This window comes from Artemia franciscana, chromosome 9 (assembly GCF_032884065.1).
Source record: "Artemia franciscana chromosome 9, ASM3288406v1, whole genome shotgun sequence".
NCBI lineage: Eukaryota > Metazoa > Arthropoda > Branchiopoda > Anostraca > Artemiidae > Artemia > Artemia franciscana.
This window is the reverse complement of record NC_088871.1, coordinates 29,919,939-29,932,724: the sequence shown is the minus strand read 5'-3', so window position 1 is coordinate 29,932,724 and position 12,786 is coordinate 29,919,939. Positions and strand designations below refer to the sequence as shown.

At 35.3% G+C, this 12,786-nt stretch overlaps 2 protein-coding genes across 3 annotated transcripts in view; one reads left to right on the top strand and one right to left on the bottom strand.

Annotated features, from left to right (window-relative positions):
- The window catches only part of LOC136031259 (short-chain dehydrogenase/reductase family 42E member 1-like), a 443,764-nt gene that overhangs the window by 108,088 nt on the left and 322,890 nt on the right, over positions 1-12,786 (bottom strand). The window lies entirely within an intron of this gene.
- The window catches only part of LOC136031255 (secretory carrier-associated membrane protein 1-like), a 50,729-nt gene that overhangs the window by 7,200 nt on the left and 30,743 nt on the right, over positions 1-12,786 (top strand). For both annotated transcript variants that reach the window (XM_065710673.1, XM_065710672.1), the window contains exons 2-3: positions 5,864-5,953; positions 11,629-11,748. In XM_065710673.1, coding sequence (XP_065566745.1) covers positions 5,864-5,953; positions 11,629-11,748 — 210 coding nt within the window. The remainder of the gene's footprint in view (positions 1-5,863; positions 5,954-11,628; positions 11,749-12,786) is intronic.

Here is a 12,786-nt window from a genome sequence, read left to right as displayed (position 1 = left end):
AATTCCCCTGGACTCACAGGTGAATGGGGAGACATATAGTTTTCCATGTGTTTTGGTAAACAGCAGGTGTAGCTGTGATTCTCTTATTAGAAAAATACTTGTGTGTTAGCTTTTGGAGAGGCACACCTGCCTAGGGTCTCAGGCAGGTTGACCAAGTTTTAGAATTGACATATGATTATTAATTTGTAATTGGTAATGAGAGATAAGTTGAGATGGCCAGGGCACATTCTTCAGATGAAAGATGACATATTGCCAAATAGCATCCTTTTTGGCCAACAGTCTAGGGCTAAATAGAAAGCAGGATGTCTGCAGCTGTGGTGAGAGGATGTCATAAAGAAAGATTTAAAGGAAATGGGAACTTCATGGGAGGATGTAAAAGTGGGAGGCTTTAAATAGATTGCAATGGAGGAAGAGTGTTTGCAGCTGTATTAGCCTCAGCTGGCCTGGTGCTGTGGTGAGTTGTTAGTAGTAGTAGTTTGGCTTAATGGAATTCTTTACTTTCTTTGAAAAACTTCTTTTGTGGTAAAAGTTTTTAAAATTTAATTTTATCAAAAGATGGTCAATCAATATTTGTCTCTATTTAAGGTTGAAAAAGGATGAGGATCTAGATAGCTTCAGCCCTAAAGAAGACAAAAAAAATACGCAGATTTTTATTCCATCTGAGTAATGCTCAACCTTCCCATCCATCTCTACACGAGATTCTTACAATATTCTATTGTAAAATTTCAGCAAAATTTTGTTGTAAAATATTGTCGAGAATATAATTAGCAATTCAAAATCTTAAGAAAACAGAAAAAATAACTGAACAGATATTACCTTTAGTAAACAGTAAAAAAATATTGTCAATTAAAAAAAAAAATACAAATCAACTAAAATAGAACCTTTTCAGAAAATAATAATAATAATTTATTTTTAACCCACTAAAATACAAGATAAATGGAGTAAATAAAAGATAATGAAAGAAAAATAACACAACTATGCAAGAGATAAAACATATACAACACAACCATAACTCAACTAAAAAAAGAACCTCTAAAAGATAACGCAACTATAAAACAAAAACAGGTAAAAACTAATTGATAAATAAACAAAATAAGGCGTGGAAGGGCCCAGAGAAAAACATACTCCTTTTCCAATTTTGAGCCCAACTTCTGCAAAGAAGTAATAATGTCAGAAGCCCCAAAATACCAAATTGTTTTCTTGTTCCTATAAAACTGAGGTAAATAAAGCAGAAACTTACAATAGTGGAAATATAATATATGCAATTCAACCAGATCCTTTTTTTCAGGACAGGTGAAATACCAGACAGGAAAAGTGTTGAATGATCACAATGCTTCTATATAGCAATGCAATCACTTTTTAAGAATGTTGGCCACAATTAGCCACTATTGTACCATAACCCACTTTGTTTTTCTTTAACATCACATACAATATTGGTCCTAAAAGTTAATAGATTTGAACAAAATGGATGCCTAACCACTGCAAATCAGAGACACAATGGACAGAGATGTTAGAACAAAGAAGAGAAATGGGTATACAGACTTTGTATTAAAGACTAGGTAGTCACATTTATCAATGGGTGAAACACGATTGGTTTTGTAACTTACACGCGTTTCACAACCCTTTTTTCTGATTTTCGAATTAACCATAGAACATCCAGTGACTGCATACATCAATAAATGGAAAAAAAATAGCTTTCATTTGCTATATCAATACATCTCGAAGCTCAGTTGGATTTTTCTTAAAGTTCGTTAGGAAAACGTGACTTACCCACAGCAGAAGGATTTTATTTTTATTACATTATTTTCAATTGAGAATTCCTCTTCTTGTTGGTGATTCATCTTTACCAGCAAACGCTTATACCAACCAGTATTCGTTACAGATGTCTTGGACACAAAATTCAGTTTGGTTTATTTTGTTAACTTCTATTATAAAAAATAGGGTCAAAAACTAAAGGAGAAATTATCACTTTCTTTCAAGCATCACTGGTGATTTGACATGGAAACCTGTAACTGAAAGACTTGCCGTCAATAACAGGACTGGGCAGAATCTGGGCCACTCTAGAAAGTTCAATTTCATCACAGTCACTGGCATGAAACTTGAAGCAGCACAGAGAAACACCAGCCTTTCTGAGGAAGATCACTTCAACAGAATGTGTACAAAGTGTATCAATTTTTCCAACATAAACTTTTTCACATGTACTTCATCTTTTCCCTTTCACCTCATAAACAACTGTGATGAACATACCCGCCATTAAATGCTTGTGCTGAAATCTACCAGTTGGTGCTTTGAGGGGAGTTTCACTGTCATCCTTCTCTTCATTGGCATTTGCGATTTCGAGTTTGCTTGGACCTTCAACTGCAGTCTCCAATGGTTCAGGATCATAAACTGTATGGAAGTGCCCATCTGATGAGATGGATGAGAAGATAGAATGAAACTTCACATGGAGTGTCTTCTCACTGTATGCAGTGCGATATTGGCAGTCATTTCTTTGCCTTTTGGCTCTTTTTGAGAAAATCCTGAATGACACAACACTTAAGACTGGAAGCAAAATGAACATTGGAGCATAGAGAAGAAATTCTGGAAGCTCCATTCAATTACACCAACAACAAAAACAAAGGAAGCAAAATGAGTATCCCCACAGTTAGCACACTCCAGGATGCCTTGACCTGGAGTGTCTTTTGTAGACACATTCAAAAACTCGGAATATTTCATATTCCGTTTTTAAGCCCAATTGCCCAGCATTAGATAGTGCAATAGTGTCTTGAAAAGACATTTTCACTGAGGTCAAGTTGCCAATACTATTTGCATCAACAGCACCATCACAACCAGTAAACAGCTCTGCTGCATAAGCTTTATCTACACCTTTCACAATTCCAAAGAATTTGTATTCTTTAAATTTGGCATCACAGTTATTTAGCACGCTAGAAGTAGCATCACAAAATTTTTTTGCTGCAGTAGTGTTAATCCAAACGAAAAGGATTTTATCAAAGATAAGTGAAGAGCTACTTTTAGACCAAAGATGAGCAGAAAAAAGTCAAATATTAATTCAAACAAAAAACATACACAAATCACTATCAATTAATAAATCAGACTCAAAACGAATAAAAACTACAATAGAATTTAAAACAAACAGAGTGGCAGGGAATCATTCGAACTTTACGGAATTTTTTGTTCGTTTGTTTGGAGCAGTGTGTTTTTATTTGCCATAACATCAACAACAACAAAACAAAATTATGTCTTAATGCTTACAAATAAGTTTAGTGCTACCTGTCCCCCTTTACGAATTTCTGAATGGCTTGAATGTCTTTTGCATTTCATTGAAATGATATGGGTTTTGAGCAGTCTGGTTTTCATTATGGCACTTGCTATCTACCAATTGACATATAGTAATTGCAAATTCTGTTGGTCTGTCTGTCCTGGTTTTCCTACTTTAGGCACTTCCAGGTTAGCTAGGACGATGAAATTTGGCAGGCGTATCAAAAACCAGACCAGATTAATTAAAAATTGTTTCCCTGATTCGACGATCTGGGGGGGGGGCGAGAGTGGGGGGAGGGTTAAATTGGAAAAACTTAGAAAAAATGAGGTATTTTTAACTTACAAACGGGTGTGCGGATCTCAATGAAATTTGATTTTTGGAAGGATATTGTGTCTTAGATTTCCTATTTTGAATTCCGACCGGATCCAGTGACATTGGGGGGAGTTGGGGAGGGGGGAACCTAAAATCTTGGAAAACACTTAGAGTGGAGGGATCAGGATGAAACTTGGTGGGAAAAATAAGCAGAAGTCCTAGATACGTGATTGACATAATCGGAACGGATCTGCTCTATTTGGGGGAGTTGGGGGGAAGGGTTAACTCTGAAAAATTAGAAAAAATGACATATTTTTAACTTACAAAGGAGTGATTGGATCTTAACGAAACTTCATATTTAGAAGGACCTTGTAACACAGATCTCTCATTTTGAATCCCGACCGGATTCAGCTTCATAGGGGGGGGGGTGTAGTTGGGGGAGGGGGACTGGAAATATTGGAAAATACTTAAAGTGCAGAGATCAGGATGAAACCGGGTGGGAAGAATAAAAAAGAAGTCCAATAATAGTCTAAATAAAAGTCCAAGATACGTGACTGACATAACCGGACCGGATCCGCTCTCTTTGGTGGAGTTGGGTGGGGGGAATAATTCTGAAAAACTATGAAAAAACGAGGTATTTGTAACTTACGAACCGGTGATCAGATCTTAATAAAATTTGATATTTAGAAGGACCATGTAAGTTAGAGCTCTTATTTTAAATTCCGAACAGATCCTGTAACATTGGGGGTAGTTGGAGGGGAAACCGGAATTCTTGGAAAACGTGAAAATTGGGGTATCTTTATCTTGCGAGTAGGTGATCCGACCATAATGAAACTTGATATATAGAAGGAACTTGTGTCTCAGATGCTTCATTTTCGACTCGAATCGGATCCAGGGACTTCGGGGGTTGGAGGGGGGAAACTGAAATCTTGGAAAACGCTTAGGGTGGAGAGATCGAGATGAAACTTGATGGGAAGAATAAGCACAAGTTTTAGATACGTGATTGGCATAATTGGAACAGATCTGTTCTCTTTGGAGGAGCTGGGGGGTGTGAATTTGGAAAAATTAGAAAAATTGAGGTATTTTTGACTTAAGAACGGGTGACCGGATCTTAATGGAATTTGATATTTAGAAGGAACTCATGTCTCAGAGCTCTTATTTCAAATTCTGACCAGATCTAGTGACATTGGGGGGAGTTGGAGGGGGAAATCGGAAATCTTTGAAAACGCTTAGAGTGGAGGAATTGGGATGAATCTTGGTGGGTAGAATAAGCAAATATCGTAGATACGTGATTGACGCAACCGTACTGGATTCGCTCTCTTTGGGGGAGTTAGGGGGTGGGGTTCAGTGCTTTGGCGAGTTTGGTGCTTCTGGACGTGCTAGGACGATGAAAATTGGTAGATGTGTCAGGGAGCTGCACAACTTGACTTGATAGAGTCGTTTTCCCCGATTTGGCCATCTGGGGGACTGAAGGGAGAGGAAAAATTAGAAAAAAAATGAGGTATTTATAACCTATGAGTGGGTGATCGGATCTTAATGAATTTTGATATTTAGAAAGACATCATGACTCAGAGCTCTTATTTTAAATCCTGACTGGCATTAAGCCTCTGATTTTCCTTTTAAATCGATCTATTGATTCTTAAAATTTTGCTAGAGCTCGTACCATATGAGCTCTTGGCTCTTGGCTCTTCCGGCCTCGTCACAAGTGCCATATGAGCTCTTAGCTCTTGTTTGTCAAAACAACAACAACAAAAGAAAGAAAATCACCATAATATCCAAGACTACTGAAATGAGCTGAACAAAGCAGACAAATTGTGTAATATATAATGACATTCATTCTGTGAAATCTCAGCTATTTTCGATTTATTAACGTTATAAATAAGAAAATGTTTAACATATATTTTGTTTTCAATAAAGTGCAAATGATGCTCTGGCTTTTAGAAGACTTGGTAGTGTTAGCTCTATTCCTCTTTGTGGAAATTTGTGGAGTTGTTTCTGTTTTGGATTTGTGCTTCCCTCTTCTTCTTTTTGTTGGAAAACTTCCTAAATAGCTAAACACATTGTCAAAAGATAAATAATTGTCTTTATAATCATACTTCATAAGTTTGTATTTTTTCACGCGTTTTTCTAAAAGTTTGTATGTGGGGGAGGGGACATAAACCCTTTTATTGGAGAGTTCATCCTTTATCGCCTGGCTGCAGGTTTGTATTAGCCCAAGGGTCACTTAAAGGTAGTTTTATTTGAATGGAAATGTTGCTTTTAAAGTACTAAATTTGACCTTGTATTTCCTAGGACCCTTCAGTGAGACAAGCCACATCTACAAATGTCAGACCTCAAGATGGCCTGGAAAATTACAGCCCTTTTGAAAACCAATCAAACATGGTATGTTTTCTGATTTTTTTTTTGGGGGGGGGTCGCTAATTTTGCTATTTAACATACTTGTGAACATCTTCTTTAAAATATATATTATTTACATATTCGGTAGCCTAGTTCTGAATAACAGTGCTTGGTTTGTAACAAACCTGTTATGATCTTGTAGTAAAAATGTCTGTTTGGAGTGCTTCTTGTTTTTGCACCTGAAAAATTCTATAATTAGCCCATTTTACAGTCAAAACAAAGAAAGGGAGAAATGAATTTTCTTTCAATGTAACTGAAAAGTGACTGGGAGCTGCTTAGGGTTTTCAAAATTCTTGTCACTTACAAGATTCCATTGGCAATATTCTTGTTAAGATTGTCCTGAGGCAGAAATTGTTAAGTAGGAAAAATTTACTGCCTTTTCTTAATCATGAAGCTAAATTGAAATTTTTGAATTACTCTGCATCATCATCATTTCTTTTCAACTTTGCTTGGAAGTTTGCTTTTCTTTGGAAACATCTCTATCCATAGAAAGGTTTTTTTTTATTAAAAAATATTTGCAATTCGTCTACTGAGATTGGTTTTGCAGAATCTGTTTATCTAAATTTCTGAGAAAAACAATTTTGAAAATTTTGAAATTTTATCTAAGAATCGACTTTAGCTAAAACACTGACGTCTTACAGCAATGTCAATTAGACGATTCACCAGGGAATTTTTTTTTTTTTACCTAAGAAAGCATTTCCCAATCTTTTTCTCTAAAATTCCAAGAAAAACAAGTTTGAAAATTTTGACATTTGTATCTCAGAATTAGATGCAGAGTGTTGATGTCTTACAGCAATATCAATTAGACCATTCGAAAGATAATTTTTTTTTACCACAACATAGCGTTTGCAACTCAGTTTTGACAAAAACTGTTATTTCCAGCAAAACTGCTTTCAGCAGATGTTCTCTTCAACTACCAATAAGGAAAAGTAAGATTCCTTGCAATTAAACCATGACGAAACAGCATAATCCTCATGGTTGACACACTGGATCTTTGTTTTTGGAAGCTTATGAAGTTTTCCTCTGAGACAAAAAAAATTCTAAGCATTGCTGGCAAACTTAAAACGAGGTTAAACTTAAAGCTTAAAGCTAAAACTTAAAACACAAGGGGAGTCAAACTTAAGACAAACAGAAGGGTGACCTCCCATCCCACATCCCTGCTCTTCATTGAAATTTCAAAAGTGCTGGTCAAATGTTATATTCATTTTAGCTTGAATTGAACTCTTTAGCTAAATGTATATATGTACTAACACTTATAGATATGCTATTGAGGGGATACAGGGACTGGCCAATTTAAATATTAAAATTACCATTTCAATTCACATAATTAATTTATTGGTTACCTTAATTTTTCTCTTGCAATTACACTTCGATTACACCGGTTTTTTAATTCAGTTTTAAATATATTTTCATTAAGAATAAAAGGCTAAAGATTCTTCAGAGTCATTGATGGCACATAGGATGTCTAATTGATGTTTCAGTTGCTTGGTGTGTGTGTTTTTTTTTTTTTTTTTTTTTTTGTTTTTTTTGCAGGGACAAGTAACAAGTCTTTTACTCAACCTTGCAGCAGCTGCAATCAAAGCCATAGCCCTGTATTACCAAGTAGAGAATCAATTTACTGTTCAAGCTCTGAAAAACTAGGACTTTACTGAAAACATAAAACAGTACACAGTGTTTTTTACAATAGAAATATAAAGCACTTAAGGAAGTTTTTTATAGTAGAATAATAAAGTATTTTAGGATTTTTTATATGATTTGAATTCATTTCAATTGCTATGAGTTGTAGATTGCATTTTCTAGACACACCAGAAGCAAATGTTTCTGGGTAGTCTTTCGACAATTCACCAGCCTCCAAGATTCGTATCAAAACTTTCCATCCAAAATTTTTCATCCTGTATACAGAAATAACTAGATTTCTGTTGTTTTCATTTATTTTAATAAGTTCTCAATTTTAAATAATACTAACGAACGTTCCCATATTCTAAGATTTACATTACTGGCTCTTGACTGTTGCCTACTGCTGGTATAAAATGCTTTCGAAATCAGTCTTTCATTTATGGTTCTAGCCGTTTACCCACCCACCCCCTGTAAAATATCCCCCCGGAATATCCTCCCCTCCCATGGAAAATAAGGTTTTTCAAATTTGAGAATTTTATTTGAGTTTTTTTTCGTAGGGGCAGGGGCGTAGCTCCATCATTTTTATTGGAAGGGCCAAAAGAGGCCCACATCCGGAGATTTAAGGATAAGGACAATACAATAATTTTTTTTCTCCAAATTATTGGGGAACGACGCCACTGTATAGGGGGAAGGAATTTTGGTACCTGTGTATTATACACCACTCACTCAAGTTTGCGCTGTGTAAAACTCGAGAACAAACCGGTTTCTTTGTTAATTTCTTTGAGATTACCTTGAGACAAGACAAAGACAAGTGACAGAATAAATGGGAAATATATAATTTCGGCTGTATGTTTCCACATGAGGGGGGTAAAGTATTTGAACAGTTTGAAGTTAAAAAACATTTCTTACTTGATAATATGCAGAATAATTGTACCTAACACATTTTGCATGCAGACCCGCTATACTTTACCTTCCCCCCTCCGAATGTACAAATATATAGCTCAAATTTGTTTCTAAAGCAACGGAGAAATTAACGAAGAAACCGGTTTGTTCTCAAGTTTTAGACATCGTAAACTTGAGTGAATGGCGTATAATACACAATTACAAAATTCCTTCCCCCTACCGAAAAAAACTCTAATAAAATTCTCAAGTTTGGAAAGCCTTATTTTCCACGGGGGGGGGGGGGGTAAAGTCGTCCACCGTCATTTATATGTCCTTCATGACTTTTTGGATACGACTTTTTTTTGCTAGAGTTTTTAAAGAATTTAAATTGTATGCCAAAAGTTATCAATATCATCATCATCCGTGAAATACTCTGGAGAACCTTATAAGTTTATGTTTTATTTTCTACGGGTTTCTTAAGGATCTTTGTGCTCCAACAACATCCTGTTTTTTTGCGTGGCTCTTGTGTTTTCAGTAAAGTGCTAGTTTTTTGAAATTCTACAAATATAGAGAAATATCCTGAGTCAGTTTACATTACCTAGTTTTAGAAATATGTCTTGTGTTTTCTGCAAAATAACATATTTTTTTTTGTTACAAGTTTGATTACGTCAGTGTATGTATTGGCTTTGATTACGTCAGTGTATGCTTATTAGGTTCCAGATTTATGCTCTTAGGTTCCATAAAAAAATGAATCAATCTGTTCTCATTTTCATTTTTATTTTATTATTATTTTTTTTGTAAGTACACATAATAAACCTAATATAAAGATCTTGGTTTAACTTCTGTGAAACAAAAAGCAGGTAAATGTGAGTTTTCACTAAAATAGGGTATTAAGTATAGACACGTGATGGTATTAAGGTATTCACGTGATGGTAAGACAGCAAACCTTATTGATTATGTTGTTGTAAACAGAAGACTAGCAGGATCAATACAAGATACTAGGGTGTATAGGAGTGCTGTTATTGATGTTAAAGTAAAGATCACCATCTAGTAGTGTCTAAGGTTAATTTAAAGCAGAAATTTCGGAAGGGTAACTACCTCCTGGAAAGTTATGATGTTGGTAGACTCCAGGATGAAAATTTGAGAAAAAACTTCCAGGAAGAGTTGAATACTAAACTTGAGAGTTTGAAGGGGTTTGTATAAGAATTATATGAGTGATAGGTAGGAAATGAGGTTAGCAACTGGTTTTGTATTAAATCAGGAGTTAAGCAGGATTGTGTTCTATCCCCCTTTATATGGATCATTTTGATGGACTTAGTCTTAAGGAGCACAGGAAAGGCAATTGGAGACTACGGAATCTAATGGGGAGGAAAAACGCTCCTGGACTTAGATTATGCTGATGATTTAAGCATATTAGATGAAAGTGTGAGCAAAATGAATGAATTTTTAGAGATTTTGCGAGTTCAAGGTGCTAAAATAGGCTTGAAAATTAATGTTAAGAAGACTAAGTCACTAAGGCTAGGAATAAGTGAAGATGAACAGGTGACAATAGGTAACGAAAAGATTGACCAGGTTGGGAGCTCGAGTTACCTTGGTAGTATTATTAGTAAAGATGGTGGGAGCAGTGAAGATGTTAAAAGTAGAATAGCTAAGGCTCAGGGTTTTTTTTCACAGTTAAAAAAAGTTTGGAAGAATAGAAAGATAAGTCTGCAAACCAAGATCAGAATATTGGAAGCTACAGTGATGACAGTGGTCAAATATGGCTCTGAAGCATGGGCGCTCCGAAAAGTAGATGAAAATTTACTAGATGTTTTCCAGAGAAATTGCCTACGGATTGTTCTGGGTACCCGGCTGACTGACCGTATTTCAAACAGTAGGTTGTACGAAAAATGTGGTTCAATCCCGCTTTTTAGGGCTATAATGAAAGAAAGGTTGAGATGGCTAGGCCACGTTCTACGGTTGAAGGATGACAGATTACCGAAAATTGTCCTTTTTGGCCAACCGTCTGGGGCTACACGGAAAGCAGGTCGTCCTTGTCTGGGTTGGGAGGATGTCGTAAAGAAAGATTTAAAGAAAATGGTAACTTCCTGGGAGGTTGTAAAGAGGGAGGCTTTAAATAGATTAGGTTGGAGGAGGAGCGTGTGTGGCTGTGTTGGCCTCAGGCGGCTTGGTGCTGCAGTGAGTTATTAGTAGTAGTATTAGTAGTTGCTGCCTATCTCTATAAGAGACCTTTTGTCAAAGCATGTGAAACTCTTTCATTTACCTGGGAATTTTACCGAGGCTCTCAATAGTCTTTCACTGGCCATAATATTTATAACTTTTAGTACACAATTGCGATCCTCTGGAAAACAAGCTTGGTTTTCAGTAAAGTGCTACTTTTTGGAACTATACAAATACTGAGAAATATCACGAGTCAGTTTATTTGAGTAAGCTTGGTAGGTCTATCTTAAACAAAGTAAGTTTCGCTTTAGATACTAAATTCGCCAAACTGACAGGGGAAAAATTAAACTGCACATAAAATGAATAGTTTGGTATTAAATCAAATCAATTTTGTAGCTTTTACAATACCCCAAATTCAATACCCCGACGTTGAAATAAAAAAAAAAGCGGTTTGTGCATTCGTGTGCTAAATTCAAATTAGGGAAAGAATAAAACGGCGTAAAAAACAAAGAGTTCGGTATTAAACCAGATTAATTTTCACAACACTCCAACTTGGTTGATATTAACATATGTTCATGTGCTTGGTTGAAATTCCTGTTCTAAATTCGAATTCGGGCATTAGCCGAAATGTTGAACTGCTGCAGTAGTGCTATGAAAATATTGATTTTTTTTAGTGCACGAATGAAGCCAGTTGTCACGGCTTTGTTTTTGTCTATTGTTCTTAGCTTTTACCAAATTTCTTACATACTATTCTTAATAATGTGACCTTGCTTTTATCTCCTCGTCTTTAGTCATAGCCATTAAATGAACTTTGTGAACCTACAAATCAAAAGGAATTTTAACGGAGGTGTTCACTTTGATATTGAATCCTCTATGCAACCATTAGCCTTTTTAAAATCTTATAGATAGGAACCTTGGCCCATGTTTGTGCTCTATAAGTGACTCCCCAGATTATGCCTTTGACCGTTGTTACCTACTTACGTTTCTTGTTTCATCCATAGAACCGAACTTCAGTACAACCACCTCCTAATACTGTGGCTACTCCTAGTGGATTCACAACAGTTCCTATAGATACTCCTGTGCAAGCCAAACCCTCACAAGTTTCGACTGATGAATTCCAAGTAAGCCTATATCCCTTGTTTGAAAAATTTCACTATATATTTTAAAAATTTAAGAAAAATACTTAATGAAGAAATTTATTTTTATGTTAACTTTACATGTTTAAACTTGTGCTTTTTATTGGGTGTTATTATTCTATTTGCAACCAACCTGTCAAATCGTACAATAGAGTGTTCATTCAAAAACAGACTTACATTTGTGGAAGTTATTTTTTCTTCACTGGACATATCTAAATTATCAAATCTGCACATGAACTTTTTTCCATGTCTATTTTGAATATCACATTTCCAACGAATTCTTAACGAATTTCCGGAAATATTTTGTTTCTTTCTATTTTAGTATTCGTAATAATATTTTTAACTATTTTTTCTGCCACCAGGAGTTTAAAGTAAGATTTTTGAAAAGAATGTCTTTCGGTTCTCCTTTTATGCTGCTTTTATCTGCATGTTAAATCATCAAGTTGTTTTCATGCCATTACGTCAAGCATTTATGTAGCTTCATATCTATGAATGATGATAAGTGTTCATTATTTTTGTTTAAATAAGAAGGGAATAGGTAAAGATTACGTATCAGTTGATTTTAAATAAATATTACGCAATTTCCTTATTTGAATACTTTATTTAATGAATTGAGAAATAAGGACGGAACCAACAAATGTTTCCAGTTTTGTATATTTGTGTATATTGCAGCAAGATGCTAAAACTTAATCAAATAGCCTACGTGATTTTTATTTCAAGCCCAGTCTATGATAAAATTACTAAACACTACGACTCAATTTGATCAACTTTCTTAAATAATATTGACTTGATCAAACCTCTAAAGCATTTAAAATCATCAAATAAATTTATCGGCGCAAGGAGAGAACGGGCATTCCTGCTATTTAAGTATACACTTGCAAAATGGGGTTTGAAATGCCGTAAGATTACAAAGTGACTCTAAATAATACCGACTCCGTTTATCGTTTACGCATTACCATGCAGTTGTGGTAACGAAGTGTAAGTAAGAGCGGCCTATGCCAACTGTAACCGAAACACGACAAA